The sequence below is a fragment of the Lagopus leucura genome, unplaced genomic scaffold (assembly GCF_019238085.1).
Source record: "Lagopus leucura isolate 7727_CA_CO unplaced genomic scaffold, USGS_WTPT01 Super-Scaffold_100012, whole genome shotgun sequence".
Lineage (NCBI taxonomy): Eukaryota > Metazoa > Chordata > Aves > Galliformes > Phasianidae > Lagopus > Lagopus leucura.
In genome coordinates, this window is record NW_024962267.1 from 3,241,991 (window position 1) to 3,263,241 (window position 21,251).

General features: G+C 35.4%; 1 protein-coding gene across 1 annotated transcript in view; it reads right to left on the reverse strand.

Annotated features, from left to right (window-relative positions):
• Nucleotides 1–21,251, reverse strand: part of LRP2 (LDL receptor related protein 2) — a 136,761-nt gene that overhangs the window by 63,213 nt on the left and 52,297 nt on the right. The window contains exons 9-26 of the mRNA XM_042874951.1: nt 18,807–18,917; nt 18,575–18,688; nt 17,599–17,715; nt 16,991–17,134; nt 15,738–15,857; nt 13,423–13,551; nt 12,617–12,786; nt 10,089–10,312; nt 9,143–9,349; nt 7,370–7,572; nt 6,614–6,754; nt 5,515–5,718; nt 4,537–4,729; nt 3,989–4,114; nt 3,634–3,764; nt 2,859–2,996; nt 1,656–1,937; nt 221–460 (exon numbers count right to left, since the gene is read on the reverse strand). Coding sequence (XP_042730885.1) covers nt 221–460; nt 1,656–1,937; nt 2,859–2,996; nt 3,634–3,764; nt 3,989–4,114; nt 4,537–4,729; nt 5,515–5,718; nt 6,614–6,754; nt 7,370–7,572; nt 9,143–9,349; nt 10,089–10,312; nt 12,617–12,786; nt 13,423–13,551; nt 15,738–15,857; nt 16,991–17,134; nt 17,599–17,715; nt 18,575–18,688; nt 18,807–18,917 — 2,994 coding nt within the window. The remainder of the gene's footprint in view (nt 1–220; nt 461–1,655; nt 1,938–2,858; nt 2,997–3,633; nt 3,765–3,988; nt 4,115–4,536; nt 4,730–5,514; nt 5,719–6,613; nt 6,755–7,369; nt 7,573–9,142; nt 9,350–10,088; nt 10,313–12,616; nt 12,787–13,422; nt 13,552–15,737; nt 15,858–16,990; nt 17,135–17,598; nt 17,716–18,574; nt 18,689–18,806; nt 18,918–21,251) is intronic.

Genomic DNA, 21,251 nt, shown 5'->3' on the forward strand with positions numbered 1-21,251 from the left:
CGTCTTACTGCTTTTTAATTATTTTTCTTCATTCTACATGGCTCTGGTAGCTTGAAGTAGGTGAGTTTTCAACATCTTACATACTGAAAAACATTAATCCCACTTAGATACTAGATCTTTCTTCCTAATTTCATTTCTCATTTTTAGACTTGTGCATATAGACATACACAGATGTTCATCGTTTGTTTGTTTGTTTTAAAAAGACAGTTCAGATACTCACTGCAGTTCTTTTCATCTGACCCATCACCACAGTCGTTATCAGTATCACACAGCCAGATCCTAGGAATACATCTATTATTGTCACATGTAAACAGGGTCTCAGGGCATGATGTGGGTCCTTGTGTGGGACAACGCAATTCATCGCTGCCATCAAAACAGTCATTATGTTTATCACAACGCCACCGACTTGGAATACACTGTCCACTGGCACAAGTGAAAGCTGATGAGGAACAAGTATTGTCTAAACAAAAAAATAAAAGAGAACACTTATAATGATCTCCAAAATGTACCTTCCCTGCCAGCGTGTTAAATATATTTAAATATTTACTATGCTTACAGAATATCTAAATTACACATCACATTCTACAACGCACATTGCTTAAAATGAAAGTGTCAGTCATGCTGCAAAACTGTTGCAAAAGCAAACTAAATTCTTGTAAGTTTTTTTTTTTTAAGCTGCATGAATAAAAGCTACCAGTTACTAAGACTTCACACCGATCTAAAAAGAAAGCAAGAAAAATCATTTTTCAAGTAACCATTTGTTTCATACCTTCTTTTCCCAAAATAGATTTATTCTACAATATCCTACTAATAAGAAACAGGTTTTATAACTTACTCATACTTGTTACTTCTGTGCATTAAGGGGCACATTTAATTCTTACGTGCTGTTCTCTTGTATGTAATTTAAAAGAATTAACTCTAAAGGGGCACCAAACATGCCACAAGAGCCAAGAACTCTTCAGTACTTTAAGAAATACAGATATTAATTTGTTTTCTCCATTTCACTTGATCAACAAAGTAACTTTTTTTTTTTTTTTTGAGTCGTTTTACAGTAAAAGCAGGAAATGAATTCATTTAACTTTTAACTCATTTCACTGTGAAAAAGAAGATCTAACAAATAGTTCAGAAGTGCCGAAACATAATGAAAATCTGAAAAAAATCTGTTTAATTCAGCTATTAAATGAAATAAAGGCACTGCTTTAATCTCAGAAGTAGGCTAGGCAATACACATGGTTTTGTTATTTTTCTTATGGTGCTCTTTTTAAATGCCTTCAACTTTATTAAGACCTTTTGTCCTTCTCCAGGGATTAAAATAAAACAAGAAAGTGATATTTCAATGTCTCTCAAATTTACAAAAAACTAAGAATAAATGTAGACTTTTTCTTTAGAAGAGACATCTTTGTCACTCTTTAAATGAATGTTGAATCCAGTTAGACATTAATATTTTCGTGCATCTTCAACTGTCCGGTGTTGAATTCCCTATGAGTTATCCTGTTAACTTTCAAAGTAACTTATCCTCCAAATTGGTCTCAGGATTTATCCGCAAATAGAACCCTAAAAAAATCAGATTTTATTCCAAGGAAATCAGACTGACACATCAAACTTTCAGAAATAAAATCACCAAATACTGATAGTAAATTACAGGTAGCACTTACTTAAAGAACCACAGTTTTGTTCATCACTGTTATCATGGCAATCATCAATGCCATCACACTGATAGTATCGAGGCACACATCTTCCATTGTTGCAGGAAAACGAGTATGAGCCACACTGCAAAGTTGGTGGCTCATTAGATGGATCTTCAACACATGTCAGTTGATTTGAAGCCAGTTTCATGCCATATGGACAACCACAAACTCTCTGAAAATTTGGTACTGGGAAGCAGAAATGGCTGCAATCTCCATTGGGATTTGTTCCTCTGTTACAGTAGTTAGAGCCTTAAAGAGTGATAGAGAAGATGTATGTGTACACTATTGATAACAGCTTGGAAACTATTAAAAGTGCAGAGTAACTGCAAAAGAATTTAAAAAAAAAAAAAAAAAGATGCTGTAGCAAAATCCGATTCTGCTTACAATGCCAAATAAGGTGAAGTTTACTGGCAGTAGCAGTAGTAAGTAAAAAATAAGCCCTTCATTCCATACAGTCTTCAATGACACAAGTGTTAAAGAATACCAAAAACACCTTATACAATTTTGTCAAAGATTTCTGCTATTTTTTGGCAAATATCTGCAAATAAATACTCTACAGTAAATTTGGACTTTTGTCTCAGCAAGACTAGCATACCTGATGCAGTGTTTGGACACCACATAGGTAGTGAACCTTAGCGTGAGCTTTGATAAACACACTGGGTGCTTTACCAAGATAACTATAATATCAAATCCTTATTTTAGATCATATAACTGCATATATTTGATGAATAAAAAGAAGAAAAAAAGACTTATGCACAGTGATTACTTTAAGAATAGTATTTTAATTCATATAATTTAATTTAGTTTAATTAGTTTATCCAATCCTTCAAAATAAGTAGTTCTGATTAACTAAAACCTCTACTGGGTAAACATAAACACAAGACTGGAATTGGTGATAAGGTAACGCAAGATACAGTGAATTAAAAATTCCATTTGTCAAGATTATTAAATAAAGAAACAGATACAGTGGAGAAAAACCATATGCAGTCACAAGTCACTCAAATGTAGAACCTGAGACTGTATGTGTCTGTGCTGTCTCTCTCACACATCACAGTTGTGACTAAGAAAGCCATTTTAAAATTGAGAACGAAACATCTTGAATTAATGTCCCAAAATATCTTCTCTTACTCTGTATTTCGTATCTTCCACCTGTACAACAAATGAGCTCACCTATTTGGGAATGTGCATCATATGCTTTAACATGCATAATGTTACTAATGCCCCTCCTAATAATAGTCATTTCTCCTCCATCAGACTTTCTCACTCGAACTATTCCACCAAGTCTCCAGTCAGTGAAATAGGCATAGCCTGTTTTGAAAGACATTTAACAAACAATAGTTACGGTGCAAAATGACATAAAATATCAAGCATCATAAGATAGAACTGCAAGGCATTTCATGTAAATGTAGTATTTTTTCATAATTATTTCCTGAAAAAGACTAACTGACTTCCATCATTCACAGCGAAAGTGAAGTTATGGTTACAGACAGATATAACTTAGGAAAAACAAAAAAAAACCTCTTAGATATTGCTTAATATAAGATATAACAGACTCTAGCGATATTTCAAATTCTAGGACAGTTTTTAAAATAATTCATTAAGACTTTTTTTTTGAAGGGGTTAGAATATTCTGAAGAGGTTTTTGCACAATATCCAATGGGGTGAGATGCTGTCATTCTTCTTTGCACACACCATGAATCCAATGAACTCTACATATAATTAATAAAATCCTGAAATTGCTAGTCATCTCTAGAGAAGCAGCCCAATTTGAAAGCTATAATTACCTGTTTTGTTGCACTAAGAGTTAGCTCACCTGACTGAGTTAGATATCTAGTCAAAACACAATATTGCAAAAAATACTTGTTTTATCTCACATACTCACATCTCATCACATGAACAGCATTTTATGATATTAACAGGTAGTATTTTTCAATGCCAGACTTACCTCCAAAAATAGTAAGGCCAAATGGATGAGTCATCTGAGCAATACGTTCAAGAGTTCGTCTGTCCAGTCCATCAAAGGTGCTATGCTCAATTTTATCAAAAAAGGCATCCACCCAATATAGTCTTAGAGAACTAGAAATAATGAAAATGTTTTATCTCTTCAAATGACATGATATTTATTATGAAGTACTAACATTTAATAATAATCCTAAATCAGTCGAGATGATACAGTGGAGGAAAAGGGGTGTTGTCTGAGAAAACCTTGCATTTTACAGGTTTTTATATAGTTGGAAAAAAAACATCTTCAGCAAGGCAGTGCCAGCGCTCATAACTCGACACAACTGTACTATCCTTACCTCCAGTCAATGGCTAAGCCGTTAGGCCAGCCTAGAGTTGTATTCACAATTGGTAAGCCATGTGATCCATCACTCCAGGCCCTCATAATTTTAGCAGGACGGAACCAATCCGTCCAGAATATATACCTGAAAGAACACACCAGAATACACATAAGCCCACACACTTAAGAACTTACCTTCCCCATACTTCAGAAAACCCATGTATTTTGCCATGGCCTCCCCCTCTCCTCAGTCACTAGTGGAACTGACAATATTTACCGTGTACAACGATTTCCAAAATGATCTTAAGTTATTTGTGCCTCTCAACATGATACTCAGCTAAAATTGTTATGGATTTCATTTAACTAATTTACAAGGAGGAAGAATCAAGTGCATTCTTCAGGTAATACTTGCAAGTACACGAGAACATTACAAAGAATTTGCTCCTGATCCTTTTGACTTACGCATACAGTCAAAGAGTTAAGGCTAGTGTTAAATAACTGAGATGCAGTGAACAAAAAAACTTAGCTCGTTCACGTAATTTCAAGACAGAATCAAGGACTATTTACCCAATGACAGGATGAACCACTATTGATCGAGGATTATTTAAATTCTGAACAATAGCTCTTCTAGATTTATCTGCAAGCCTCATTACACTTATGCTTCTGTATCGAGGGTCTGTCCAGTATAGATTCTTTGAGATCCAGTCAAAGGCCAAGTCTTCAACACTTTCCACTCTATTAGCTGTCAGAATTTCTCTTCCTAGAATTTACAATAGATACAATCACTGTACACATTCAAGATCAGAAGGAATAACCCAAAAGTATCATTCTATTCACAAAAATAATGGTTTCCCTGGTAAAAATGCTGCTTCTGTGCTACCTGTATAAAGCCCTTAGGGGTGCCCTTTGTTCCAGGTGAAGGAGGCATATGCTTCAGGAGCACAAATCCAAAAGAGAAGAAACGTAAAGACACGGCATTGTTTGGTCCCCAAGTTACATCTTAGTCAACAAACAGACGGTGAGCTGCAATTACCGTTACTCTGATCCAAGGCATCATGCAAGTTCAGGAGGCTATATGCTGACTTACACACTCGATCTTCATTACAACTTTGATAGAAATAGTCTTCACACTATCACAAAAAGGACTCCCAAAATCTCATAACAGTAAAGTTCCTTTTTTCTACTGCAGTTTTATGACAAACATCTTGCTCTTCAGATAGGAAAATAAAAAAGAGAAACTAAGTCTTACACTATAAAAAGATGTAATAGTCTGAGGATGACAAATGCAAGTTGTGACAAGTGCTAAAAATTGTTCATTCGCAAGTACACTCATCAAATCTGTTAAATTACTGAAGGCAATTTTTTACTGCTTTTATGAGCTTAACATGAGTTGAACCAATATTTGACAAACATTTTTCAGATTACTGAGATGATGCAGATTTTTCTGTATATGTCACAAAGGAATTTTTTTGTGTGGCTTTTTAGGGATATACATAGTACTCTCCGTATCACAATTACACTGTATTTCTTAAGAATGATTCTCACCTGAACCATCAGTTTTCTGTTTATAGATCATGTCTCTACTTGTGTCTGAAAAAAAAATGGTGTCTTCTTGAGCCCAGAAGTCAATTCCAACAAAATATGAAGGGCTTCCTGTTACAGGTATGATCACATCTTCTTGGGTAGAAAGATTGAACGGGATTCCCCGCACTGCTAGCTGGGATGAAAATAGCAGAAACTGCTGCACAGCTGCAAAAGAGAAGAAAAGACACAGTCTTTACTTATTTACAGGGAAAGAAAATTGAGCATTAATTAATTAAAACTTTATTTTCCTTTCACAACACTAATATCATAGAAATTGAAGAAAGAAAGAACAAGAAAAAATAAATTTAAGTACATATAGACTTAAAAAAAATGAATAGAAGAAACTCAACATAGAATATTAAGTGATGTATCCACGTCTTTTTTTTGCCTTGTTACTGTGGTCCTAATACACCTTCACAAAAAAAATCCCTATGGATACAGAAATCTCTCATGCTAATCTCTTTACAATCACATATATAAATAAAATGATCGGGTTCTGTGGAATCACCATATAGTCAGGCCATATCTGAGTAGCAAGAGGCATAACTACATGATTAAACAGCAAGTGGATAAAGATACATGGCTTAATTTGCCAATAACTACCAATAGTAAACATCCCAGTAACAATTAATCCAGAGAGCAGCAGATTGCTGATGGAAGCTCACAACCTCAAGTCTGAATCTCTTGCCATAAAGGGAAAAGAACAACTTTTCCTGTACAACACTTTAGTTATGTAGATCCCACATTCAAATAATGTAAAATCTCCAAGTCTCCATGCTTGACTTTAGGGCTAAGAGCTTAATCGTACTGCTTTCTATACACATTCCATATCAAACTCTCTTAAAATGCTCACAGAAAGCAGTGAGCTTAAGTTGCTATGGTTTGAAATGAACCTCAGCAGCATACATTTGAAGTTGTCAACAAGAGTTGTAGCAGAAAAACACAAAGACCTTGGCATACCGAAATCACATTGCTATTGAAGAGAAGGAACAGGTTCTATAAATATCTCTGGAGTTAATGGAACACTGCTATTTCCAACAATCACGTAGCCCCTTCTTACCAACACAATGCCGTCCATCTATGTGTAGATCAAAGCCCAGTATACATCTACAGCGATAACCTAGTCCATCATTATCTGTTTTGTGACTGAGAACACAGATCTGTTCACATCCTCCATTGTTATTTCCACAAGGATTTCTCACTGAAAAATAATATGTACAGGACTGTAACTTCATCTGGTATATATTTTTACTATACTGAAAAATCAAAATAATGATTTTTAAAAGACTTTTTAATCATCCACAATAAAACATACGGACTTCATAGGAATTACAATACTTTGAAATTGTACAACACAAGCTCCACCCTGGAGTGCACTGAATTCCTATCACAGCTAACCAGCACTCAAGGTATTCAATTCTGTACAGAAATGTTCAGTGCACAGCATGGAGGGCATCATCAAGGTGATAATTCTCCACAGAGATCTACTTCATAATTATAGCTCACAAAATTCATTCGTATTGGTAGCCTTTTCCAACTGTACCCTCACTGCACTGTTTAGGAAGAGAAGTCCCAAATGCCAAAACTGTTCAAGTACAAGTTTGATTCCACCAAATACCAACACATTTTGTAATCCTCACTTTAAAATGTTGCATTTGACTCATCATAATCAAGAGGAGCTCGATGAAAGTCCTGTATAGAAGAGTCCAATCCTAAAAATGTATGTTCCACAATCATTAGCTCTTCGTCTCAAAATGGAAGTCTTTCATTATTTTTAGCAACTTTTCATAAGATAATTCTTAAATTCTTGTCTTACCGTATGGCTGTCTGGCAGCATGATAAACTGTCACTCCATACGGTCTCAGTGAAGACTGGTAGATCACTTGGGGGTTCGATTCTGAAAACTTATTAGCTTTCACCACTGCCATTTTTGTCCAATCAGTGAAATAAACATTGTGTTCAAATAAAGTAATTCCATATGGATGAGGAATCAGCGAGCCTCCATGAGCTATTGTTCTCCTGTTATAAAGATTTTCTTTAATTAATTACAAAATACTATATAGAAAATATATTTTATTAACAGACTAAAAGGCACAGGATTATTCATTTATAATCCAGCTTTTGCTTCTACAGACATCAAAGCAGCCTAAGTACAAACCAAAAAGACCAAATGAACTGAAGAGATTAAGTTAAATATACAGGATGTGTAAGCATAAAACAAATAAAAAATGATTTCTAAGAAAACATAGTGAGTAAAAAAAAGTAATCAAAATAACTGAGAGAAAATTATAGAAAAAAACAAATAGAGGAAATTAAAGATCTCTGTAACATTAATATACTCAAGAAGCCTTGAATGTAAAAAATACATGTCCGCCACTGCATCCCCCTTTGGGGGGGGGCGGGAACCCAACAAAAAAAAATCCATGGACTGCATTAAAAAAAATAAATAAAAGAAAAGAAAAAGAGATACATGGAAAAGGGACCCGAACTAGGTATCTATGCAAAGCAAAAGAAAATCAAATGCTAACAAGTCATACATATTCTACACAAGAAATTCTGACAGTATTTTTCTGGATAAACACCAGGAGATAAGAAAGACATTAAAGTCCTCAAGTAACACATAACAGTAACATTGATATAATTTATGTGTAGTCTTGTAGGAAGGTCTACAAATCATGTGAATTCTACAGTTCTATTCTAACAGCTTTCGGGATGATTTAAGTTCACGCTGCAGGCACAAGAGATGTGATCATGTAGAGAGTAAACCATACTTTAACACTGTCTGCAGATATGCTTTTTTACAGAATCACAAAAACAACCATGAAAAATTCAGATTAAGGAGAAGATCAAAGATATCAGCATTATTTTTACAGTTTTCCAAGTAAAGGAATACATTGAGTAATAAACTTGCCAATGAAGCAGAGAACTGTTTTTCAAGTCACAGTGTAAGAGGTATGTTGAAAGTAAACAAGTTTTTCTTGTGATTCAGTAACAGAGACCAATCACAAATGCAGAGATAAGCAGGCTTCTAAACACTACACTCACAGCCCCATAACAACAGAAAGTCTCCTTTCTTGCATGCTGTGATAGTTTCCCTCACATCACAGTAGGGTAAGTGATGAATTTTAATTTCTGACAGCAAAAATTTATCAAGTGTAAAAAGAAAAAAATCCACAGGACTTAATACCCATTAAACAAAGTATTGCTTTATAGATTAATAGTTTAAATAAATTCATTTATAAAAAAGATGTAAAGGATGATGATCTAAGACAATGTAGAGTATTCAAAAATAAAAAGCAGACACAAAAATGCATACTAGTAGTGATTGGCTATAAAAGTGTACATTGTAAAAAAAGCATAACAGGCATTCAGTGTAGAAACTGAACAAAGAATGACAGAGTAATTATGTCATTATTGTATAATAATATAATAATAAATAATAATAATAAATATAATAATAAATATGTCATAGTCATTATTGTAATTTACACCGTTTATGAATCACTTTTTGTTAGACACTGGAATACTTAGAACTAGCTAGAAAATAATCCATGTATCCGTAACCTCCAAGGGGTAATATTTCTCTTACCTTTGAAGCCCATCATAAGTTACAGTCTCAATGTAATCAAATCGGCTGTCAACCCAGTATAGCCTTTTTGATACAATATCCAGAGTTATTCCAGCAGGCCAGCCTAATTTTGTTTTTATCAAATCCTGACGATTTGTGCCATCCATGAAGGCTCTTTCCACTTTAGGATCACCAGACAGACTATCCCAGTCAGAGAAAAATAAGTAACTATAAAGAAAAAATAAAGTCCCATGTTTCCTTTAGATTTTACACACACACACATACCAAAAAAAAAAAAAAAAAAAAAAAAAAACACCAAGAACAAATAAACAAAAAAGCTAAAAATGTACACAGAATTTAGAAACTATGACATCATTTAAATCCAGCACTCTTTCAGGTCAGCTTAACTCACACTTGGCATATAGTAAAAACACACTTCATAATTTCTGCCCAAGAACTGACATGCATTTTCTTTTACACAACAAATCCAGAAAAAAATATACTTTCACCCAAAACAACTCAGAATTACTGAGTACCCTTCGTAAAATACAGACTTAAGCATGCTGCCAGAAATTAATCACTGACAAATCCAAGCTACTGAAGCACGCTGATCTGGGAGGCAGTAGTTTCCCCAGCTTTACCTCACTGCTTTATTTCAGATAATATGAGGTCTGCGGACGCTAACAAGAATTTACAGATAACTTCTAGTCTTGGAAGTCATTCCACTATCTGCCTGTTTTCATGGTTGCAACAAAACAGATTCCATGCATTGGGAACAAAAGCAACGTACAGCTCTCCTATAATAATGTAACATGTACAAGAGTTGAGGATAGAATGTAAGTGTATAAACCATTTTAGATAAGATTCTAAAATAACTAGCCTGGGTTGTTTGTCGGTTCTCCACCTTTTCATATGAGTAAGAGGAATTTCTGGTATCTTCCACCATTAGCTGACACTTAGCACTTACCCAACAGTTGGATCGAGTGCTATTCCTCTAGGATTTCCCAGATTTTCGGCAATAAGAGTGACACGGTTTGTTCCATCCAAGTTAACCATATCTATTCTGTTCACACTGGTCTCAACCACATACAGTTTATTGTTAACCCAATCCACTGCTAGATTTTCAGGAGTGTCAACCGAAACATTTAAAACTTCTTGGAAATCAGAGCCATCAATATTAATAGAAAAAACCTGAAAACAATACAAATATTGTCAATAATGTTACGCTTTGCTAATTGTGAGTCACACGGCACCTATCATCACACCAAGTACAGACTGGCCACTAGATATTAACCAAGACACATATTAAGCTATGTCCAGCTTTGGGCTTTGTGGGGGTGTTGTTTGTTTTTTGTATGTGTGTGTGCTTGTTGTTATTGCTGTTTCTTTAAAAAAAAAAAAAAAAAAAAAAGCAAAAATTACAGGTTTGATCTTCACGTAGCATTTCAACAAAATGAAGTAAGGAACAAGCTAAAACAGCTTTATGCTTTAGCAAGTCGCATGGCAAGTTGCTGGATTAAAAAAATACATGAGGGAAATGGGAAATGCTCCTGGCTTTCCTGGAATCCATCAAAAACTATTATTTCCAATTTAATTGAAGCAAATTAACAAGCTTTAGCAAAGCTCTCATCACAGACCAGAAACAAGAGGGGGAGCCCCTACTGTACCAACTATCAGAGGGAAATGACAAGGAAAGTATATTTTGCCAAGTGAAGAAACCAAGAGAAATTTCTCTATCCTGACAAAAAGGAGAAGATTCAATTAGGCTTCTATCTTTATTTTATATAAGCCTAACTTTAACAGCATCGTGCTCAATAAACATCATCATCTTATACACAAGCTCATAGCTACATGAAGTCAACAGTATAAATTCAGTATTTTTATTATACAGCAAACATGCGATTCCAACAAAAGGCAATATGTAAAGCCAGGAATCATTATTTCCTTTTTTTTTTTTTAGAACAACAGCATGAGGTCTGAAACATATCCATATGAAAACAGACCACCACAAGTAAGTATATGCAAGAAAAAATAGCAGCTGAAATGATTGTATCATTTAAATTATTTTTCAGATTCACGTAATACTAACAAGCAAACCAATAGCAGCCTATAGTGCTCTTTGTAAATCTGGTATACAGAAGAGATTAGGGCATTAGGTTAGCCAGCAATATGCTAAGTGAGATAAAGGTGGCACTGCATACAAGCCACGGTTTCCTGTTCTAGTTCATGTCCATCTTTGAAAAGAAAAATAAATGACAATCCCCTAGTAATACTTACCACATGAGCCATCAAGGTGGAAATACACATCACATGATAATTTTCTTAACGTCAATGTTCTCTTCAGATCATTCTAGTTAGGACTTAACTAGATTAATTAATCCTAATGAATTACTTAGGATTAACTATATATGGGTAGCTAAAAAGACAGTCCTTGCCATGTGCAGTATACACAGTGGGAAAAAACATATTACCTTGTGTTGTAACTTTTACAGAGATGAGGTAAATCTCCCATCTCATGAAAGTTCACACTTGACCCTGACTTACTACAGCTACTGTCAATGCAATCTCAGGAACGTGATCTCAACACGGCGAAAATGGTAATGCCAGAATTGTGAACAATCCAAAAGGTGCATGCACAACTCCTCTTGTACAACTTGAAGCCTGCTTTCCAACAGAACTAATGTGGCACAGTAGTGGAAATGCTAGTTTTCAGCTATGAGTATAGATTCATAATGACAGTGATACCAAATTGATCTATACATGGTGTCAGCAGGAGGCAGACCATGAATTCTTCTTTATGCTAATTGGCAGTCAACACAAGGATGGGCATTCTAGAGTTTTAACACTTGATCTAAATCTTTTTTTTTGTTTTTCTAGGATATGCCTGGAGAAGAACGAATGAGGGTGATGTCTAACTTTCTCAAGGATCTCCAGACACTTGTGTTTTTTGCATGTTTTTTTTTTTTTAATGCCTCTATTTTCTCTACCTTGAAGCTAAAATATTTCCTCCTCAAAAAAATGTAACAAGACACTGGCTCATTACACCAAACACTGTCAATATTTGTTATCAAAGCTCAATTACTGTGCTACTTGAAGCATATGAAGAAATTCGATTTTTATCATCTTGGAAGGCACAAAGCTTTTACATTTAAAATGATCTTGTTTCAAAAAATTACCAAGAAAATTTTGTTCAGTTTTGAAAGAATGTCTACTATTTCTCTTAATTAGTTTTTTGGACTCCATCTCAAATAAAATTAAAAGTTGCTCAAGACATTCCCATACAATAGGATTCTTTGTTTAATACGTCAAATGTAATAGTATAGCTTGAAAAATGCAGTCATTAACATAAAACTTTTCAAGGAGCTTTTTTGTCAGAAGACAAAAGTACAGCCAAATTCTGCTCTCAAAAATGAAAGCCTATCAACACATTCTGCCCCTGGCTGTTCTCTACTTCCACACACACAAAAATTTATTCTTCTTGCAATTTCTACTCACCTTATCTTGCACTGTATCAGTCCAAAAGATCCTATGCAGGTAAAAGTGGAAGTCCACACCAACTGCAACTCCACGATTCTGCGACTGTACCAGAGTACGAAAATTTCTTCCATGAAGATCTCCAATCAGTAAATCACGGCCATTGGAAAAAATAATTGATGCAACACCAGCTGAAAGCAGAGGTGATAAATACATGACTATTCTGTGACCAAGCTATCTGAAAAAAGTCACTGAAATATATTTATACAGGTCATACACAGCAGACACAAAGGTTTAAACAGATATTCAGGCTACAACCTGTATATGTGGTTCTATGCGACTTCTTAGCTGCTTTGATTTGCCCTTGTTTTCAGCCTTGGAACAAATCAGGCAGCAGTATATTTTAAAACTCAGTCAGGTAAGACTTTGACAAAACTTCTGTGTGTCATAAATCCTAAGGACTTTTTTCTATTTTTCTATCTCCTTTAATCAAAGTATAAACTCTCTCTAGTTTTTTTCTGCATGATGGGATTCGGATATTCTTTAATTCTAGGAGGCAGGCCATTGTCCCTAGTTTTTCATGAACTGTTCTCTTCACCTTCTTTATTCTCTCATCTCCTCAGAAGAGGCAGCCAGCTCCACAAGCCTACAGGTGCCAGCAAACAGTCTCTTGTTGTCTTCTGATGATGTACTGAATGCTGTCTCAACCTTAAAACTCTAAGTTCAAAGTTAAGATCAGATTTTCATGTGATGCTTTGAAGACTAACCCATTTTAAGTTCTACTAGTCCAACAAAAGCAAGAGACTCTTGCACTTCTATATACTAACCTGAAGTGTTGGCTCTACAGTGTCGATGATGCTCTAGAAAATAACCTTCCACGCAGTGGCACTGGTGATGTCCCACACGATCTTCACACAGTTGGTCACAGACACCCCACATTTTGCAGTCATCAAAATCTGTTAAGTGAATGAGGCGTAATTCAAAAAAAAAAAGTTATGTATCAGAGGGATGTCATGACTCTTGGGAAGCTTCAAGTTTGTCCTCTCTACTTGCTTTCCATCTGTTTGCAAAACGATGGCATGGAAGAAGATTTTCTATGTTTTTTTCATAAATCTTCAATATTCTACTTCTAGATAAGAGAAAAACTGGAGTTTGCTACCTACTGACCTACCCAATAAAAAACTGCCATGCAAAGAGGAAAAATCACTGGAAGTGAAGGTATGACACTGTGTACTTTCCACAACACGAGTAAGTCTAAACAGTATTCTTGCTGCAACAGATGCAAGTACATTATGTACACACATGCACACCTGGACAGATTTAAGGCAAGTTGTATGTTAACATTAAGGTAGTACTGAGCTCAAGTTAATAAGGCAATGTTTACTAGGTCAGACACTTGCCAGCACAGGTGTCTGATTTCCAATTAAGAGGTGGATGCACATCAGAACTGAACAGTAAAAGGAACAAAGAAAGAAGTTCTTGGCATGTAAAATAGTATGCAGGTAGGATGTGCACCAAGGACAACCCAGCAAGTTCTCAAGATGTGCTCTAAAAAGCAATTACTAGGATTGTTGCAAAATCTTTTATTTCCAAAACTGTAAAATATCTACCTAACTTCCTAAATATCTCATTTTATCTGTCATTATCTGAAGTCCAGAAGATTTCTAATACTACTTAACAAATAGTTTTGAGACATTAAAAGCCAGATCTCCTTCACTTGTAAACCTATGAGCAGCACCTGTATATTACAGTGCTAGAATTCCACCATTAGGCCAAAAATGAATAAATAAAGGGAGAAAATTAAATCTCAAATGTTCTTCCTACTGGAACTTGTATTTTTAAACATTTGTTGATACATAAGTAAAAGTGAAGTATTTCTTACATAGTACATTTTGGTACTGAAAAAAATGTTGTCAGTAGCTTTCCAGCTTCCACATGTGTTAAAATCATCAGTCTACAATGAGCCAGAAGCAAATGGAGACAAATTAAAAATTACAGTTCAATTATTTTGGCCATAAACCAGTTACACTGATTTAAACTAAGATCTGGAATTATACACTAATGACTGTGGGCTCTTCCCCCATGACAACTGTTTCTCTCACTACACACACGACCACATCTCTGCAAACTAAAATACACTGATTAAAATTTCAAAGCTAGAATCAGACAGCCAAGTTTACAGAGTAGTCAAGTACAACAACAAAAGACTCACTAAAACTACGCCAGGTTTGCAAACATGTCCTTCGCTTATTTTCTACATAAGAGTGAAAAAGTAAATTTTTTACCTGGAGACATTGTATTGATTCCTCCATTCTACTAAGAGCAACCCTGCTGCCTCTGCAGCTCATACATCCCTAGGTTACACAGTATTCTTGACAGTACAAAAATCTCATGAGAAACTGCGTGCTCAGAATACTTTTAACAGCACAAGAACCACAGCCTGAGTTTAAAACTTATAAAATAATCTGGTTCAGCATATACAACTAGGCTAAGCATCATGATCCTAAAGTTACTGTATTTCCGTTTGCTGACATAAATCATATATACCACCAGCAACTTATACTTCCAATTTACAGCAGGTACAGAAGTGTAGCACCAAAATAATTCCTTCATGTTCTTGCAAAAATTCCTTATTTTCATGTAAATACATATACCAACATGTCATAGGAGTTACAGCCACTCAATAGCTCAAATATATGCACTCTTTCCATTTTAAATTAAAATGATCTATTGTCTTCTTATCTCACTTTCACTGTCACTTTCAAAAACTTTCAACATCATTACCTGATTTTCTAGGCATACTTCACACCTCACACCTCTGGAGCAGAAAAACTCTCCTCAGCTAATCACTAAAAGACTTCTAACACAATTTGATAATAAAACAGACACCCAAGTGTAAATCCTCTTAAACATCATCAAGCTCTCACTATGTCTTACTGAATTAGAGCTTCACAATATCTCTCTGATTTCTTTCTTTGTCATCATACAACTGTTGCACCGAGTTATTTATTCTTTTGCTAACTTCAGAGATTTTCTATTTGTCAGGATATCCATCCTCTTGAAACTTAGCTTCCTGGAATCCAGGCTTTCCTAATGAGCTATGAGAAGGTACTAGGTATCTGCAACATTGCATTTCACTTACCAATACAAGTACGACTGTCATTACTACTTATTGTATATCCCGCAGGGCAATAACACATCCCTCCTGAAGGAGAAGAATGACAGCGATACTGACAGCTCAGAGCAGCACAGTGAGATATGTCTAAAAAAGGAAATGAAATAGTTCAGAAATACAATTACAGCTATTACTGGCAGAACAGTTCTGCCCTATTGACAGTTACATAGCTATAGCCTTTTCTATGAGTCTCCAGTTTCAGAAACAGCTTCTTAAAACAAGTATGCACCAGAAAAGACGTCTAAAGTTCCATAAAACATAACCTCACCATTTGCTGTTTTATGCTGAAAAAATAACCTCTTGCATTATATTAAGATGACTATCCATGCTACTCCAATATATCAGAATATATTGTTTGGACTTCGTCCATGGAAGAACACTTTATCCTTTTCTTCTCTTCCTTCCTTCTTTCAAAAGAAGGAAGGTAAAAATTCCTTAATCACTCTTCCCTTTCTTTGTAACTAAAAGCAGTGATAGGTAATGAAATTACGATTGTAAAGCATTTGCTGACTACTTCCTACTCTTTTCATCTTCCTTTTCCTTACGGATCTTGATAAACTTTTCATTTTGCAGCCTACATCGAATATTACATCAATCAGCAAAGCAAGAAGTACTATTCTATGACAAAGTTTGAAGTCCCTGTTTTTTTTTCCTGTCCTCATATTCCAAAAGGTACTGGGTTTTATTAAAATGATGAGGAAATTGAAAACGTAAAATACCCTGGATCCTGAATCCCAGAGGGAATCAGTGTTCATAAGAGTGAAATTAATAGAAAAACTATGCAAGCTCATTGTTTCCAGGAGACAAAACCCAGTAACAACACCAACTGGAGAACCAGATACTCCAGGTGAAAAGATATTTTTGAAAACCCTATTCCAAGTGACTTAACCAAGGCTCAGAATACACTGCTTCAGTCCCATGTTCCTATCATTGCTCAGTTTTCCTTCTTGCTTATAAAAAGGGAAAAACACAGATATTTTATCTAAAAAGGCATATAGCACACTTTTCCATGCCTTCCTGAATGCACTTCAGAATATGAAGAGGGAATTAAAATTCCCACCTATGAAATTTCACATATGTCCTTTTTAGACCACCCAATCAACACAGTGCAAAATAGATTACAAAATTTCTGTGTTGTCCAATATATAAAATGTGAATGTAAAAATATATCTATTCTGATGTTTCTGCTGTTCTTATGTACTTATGATTCTAATACATACTGCAATGTCTGCCTGCCGTGATGTTTGTTTCATCTTCTCCTGCGGGGCAGTCTGCAGTTCCATCACACACTTTCCCTATTGGAATGCAATGTCCTGACTCAGGGCAGGCCCACTCTCCTGGGTAACATTCATGATAATTACTTTCTGTGGAAAAGAGAAACAAGTATAACTGAGGGGTATGTTTCAAATACACCTAAAAATCTCTTCCCTAAAAGATGCCCAAAGCATCTACACTCCTCATTATTAAGTTTACATTTTACAATTCTTTGTGAGAACTTACCTTGTGACTACAGTAGTCAACAAAAACATCAATAGTCAAGCAAGATTAAACTACTCTTGCTATATGCTAAATTTAATTTGCACCACAGTTTGTATCACACAGCAGTATCTGTGTCACACAGCAGTAACTCTCACATACACAACAATGTACTAAAGGTTGTACAAGTTTTAAAAAAAAAAAAAAAAAAAGGATGTAAAGATGGAATTCAAAGTTTTTCACAGAATGAAAATGGATTCAGAACGTCCTGACAGGTCAAAACTCCGAAGTAGTAACTTGGTGAGGTCTTCCTCTGAAAATATCATTGTTAGCAATAAGCATTACTACATACCACATCCTCTTTCATCTTCATTATCCTCACAGTCATCATCTCCATCACATATCCAGCTCTGATGAATGCAGCGGCCACTTGGACAAGTGAAGAAGTTGCCTCTACAAGTTGCATAAGCTAAGGAAAGAAACACTAATAAATCAAACTACTCTGAGTGACAAAAAGGTTAGCAATAGAAGTCCTGTCTGGTAGACAAACTGTCATTTACACCTGTAAAATCGAGCTAGTTCCATAACTTACATATATCGTAAACAGTGCTGTTTTGTTCTGGTTTGCTCTTTATTTTAAAATACTAGAGTGCTAGGCTTTTTTCTTGTTTTGTTTTTAATAGAAATGAGAAGAAATGCTGAATTTCTCAATTAATTTTGCAACAAGATGAACAGCACCTTGTTACTAGTATTTTTGAATGAGGATTTAAAAAGGAGTTGCTACTTAAGACATTAAAGATAAAGATACTTGTATTCAGAGAAAAGAGTAAAAAACTCCATGAACATTTATGCCTAAAGCTCTCCAAGGTGATAAGCTTTCCCTGCTAAGAGTTCCTAAATATCTGTGGGATTTCAAATGACAAACACTGCCAAATAGATATCAAAAAAATATCAGAGGGGTGGGGAGGATTCAAAAAAATTGTGCTAGAAACTAAATAACAACATGGGGCTTTCCAAAAGCACAGGAGAAAAAAAGTAACTCAGATCCTAGAATCAATGGGGAACTCTGTAAATACACAGATCAGACATTTGACAGTTCTACAACCATGATGCTAGTTGGAGATGTAAAATCCTGGGATATCAGACCACAACATAGGAATGAGCAAGAAATTCCCAGAAAGAGAACTGCCAATTAAGCAACTGATATGAACATCCAACAAACTTCTGATGGTCACATGGCCAAGCAACTTACTTTTGGTTTTCTTCTGTGCACTTTAACTAACTCTCAGTAAATTGTTTAGAGAAAGAGAAAAAAAAAACCCTCATACTGCAAGAGTTTTCATCACTCCTGTCTCCACAGTCATCATCATGGTCACACATAAAGGCTTGTGGGATACATTCTCCATTAGCACACTGAAACTGTGTACTGGTGCATCCATGTGCTGAAAGAGATTTCAGAATAAAAAGACACACAAGAAATCTGTCAGAAAATTAAAATCGTATACTTTATATCTCTTTTAAAGGTAATTTGTTAAGGATCTCTCTGCATGTGGCACTTACTGCAATTAGCTTCATCAGAAGTATCTCTGCAATCAACTTTGCCATCACATCGTTGGCTGGCATTAAAACATGCTCCATTTGCACAGGATAACTGTTCACATCTTGGGTAGCCTGCAATAAGAGATCCCTCAGTTTTAGTGTGGGTATTGGACTGTAGAGTATAATGAGTCATATATACCCTGTCACCAGAACATCCTGAGTTACTAGAAAACAAAGCAGGAATACACAATTTGCCACATTACTACTGAAAAACAATCCGTTTATTCAGTATATTGTCTTCTCTAACAATTATTTAAGAATATTCTCTAGGTAGTTAGTAAAGGTCCTTGCAAGAGATTAGGCATATTTCAATTCATACTCCTGAAATTCAAAACACAGCATCTGCGTTCTAGGTACAGCCCACAGTACTCGGGATAACCATTCCAAAGCAGCAAAGAAAGAATAAATGAGTAAGAAATGCTGGCTTCTGTGAGGGCCAAACACTATGCTACACTTTCATACAAATCCACACAGCTTCCAGTTAAGGCCCCTGTGGAAGTAACACAGAAGAATCATCTACACCATTGTTTGTGGTGAATTCTGTCAGTGTTGAGATAACAAAGGAAGAAACTTCAAGAAATTAATAGGATATCTGAAAATCAAGGAGCAACTCTTGTCTATCTTGCACGGGGAAGTCCAGAAGCAGAAACCTTTCTGTCCTTACTGTTGGTAGGGAACAGAATTTAAAACTTCCCCTCATTATCTCTTATATTTAGAGAGCGTTAGCAATGAGTGAGCCAACTTCTTCTACTCCATATCACCAAACAGAAAGTCCTAAACAGGAAAAGAAGAATCAGGTCCTTGCAGGGGGAAAGGTAGAAAGAGCCCTCCATACTGAAGTACTTACACAATGTGGTTTTACAGTAAGCTCACCAGCAAAGAAAATTTTGAAGGTGGGTACTGCAACATTTTGAACTTAAGTAGAAAAGTTTCACATTATTCACTGCATTTGGGGCTTTCACAGTAAACATTTTCTAGCTTTTACTTAACTTTCCATTTAAAACTGAGATTTCTCTGTGACCATCTGAACTCATAGCCCTATATTTAGATATTAAAAAAAACAAACAAAAAAAAAAAAAAAAAAAACTGAGCAAGAAATGATGCTGAGAAGCTGGTCATACTGCCTCTGCTCTAGAATGTATAAGGAAAAAGTGGCAGAACTCTGTGAGTAATCTGAAGATAGACAAAAAAAAAAGGCAATAGATGGGTTCTCTTCTGGGACTTTGACATGTAGCTTTTTTTCTAGGTCAGTGACTGGTGCATTAGAAAGAACTGAATAGGATAGAAATGGTTCTTAGTAAAAAGATGAATGAGGTAGTTAATGTGAATCTAAGTCTGAGAACACAGTTACACAAAACTAGAGTGAGGAGATTGCAGCATAAGACTGGAGATGCAGTTAGGAGAGAAAAGCAAAGGGACTGACAGTAAATTGCACCCTCTTTTTTTTTTCCTACCCTGCTTTAACTGTGAAAAGCCAACTTTTCACATAAACATTGTTTAATTTGTCTTTTCATTCTAAGAACCTTTGACTTATTAAAGAAAACTCATTAAAGAGGAGATCATTTCCTAGTAATCACTATTTCTAGAAGACAATACAAGCGTTGTGGAAATGGGGAAACTCAGCTATGTTCATTCCAGTGTCCTGGCAGAAAGTGAGCTCTTCTCTCCCCTTCTGAGATATCTCTTTTTCTTAGCCAAAATACTTCTCCACAATCTGCCTACCTGTGATATGCCAGCTCTTCAGTGCAAAATACAATCACACTAGTAGACACCAGCACAAATGATAGATAAAATACTTTTTTCTTCGTGAGACCCAAAAACTGTTTAGGAGCAAAAGCTGTAAATATACTGAAGTAACATGTTTTAATATCTACATGTGGAAAGGTATGTCATAGGAATTGCTAAGCTACATTACTTTGCACTCTTACTAATGCCTTTCATCTGCAAGCTGAGAATACACCCACACAAAAATACAAACAGGAAACAGTAGTAACTGATACTGGGTTCATCAGACACCCACTTTTGTCACACAGTTGATACATATAATTACTTTCTGCCAATCTAACCTATGTTCCAAGAACTAGAAAGGAAAAGAAGGGTAATTTCCTACTTCTAGATGATGCTGTTTCTTGTGTTTTGTTGTTTTTTTTTTAAACCACAGCAATACTTGAAAAATTTTACAAAACAAAACTAAGACCTTTTGACTGCCATGAGTCACCACCTTACAGTGATCATATTGCCCTACAGCAAACACAGACATCAGGAGGAGGACTTACCCCAAGATCAAGACTCCACTGAGCTACACTGAACGACGCAGAGTCCACAGCAACAGTGCTCTGAGAACTGTCAGACCAACAAGAGCTTTGTTCCTGGCCTTAATTCCTGCTTTTGATCACTGCCATTCTA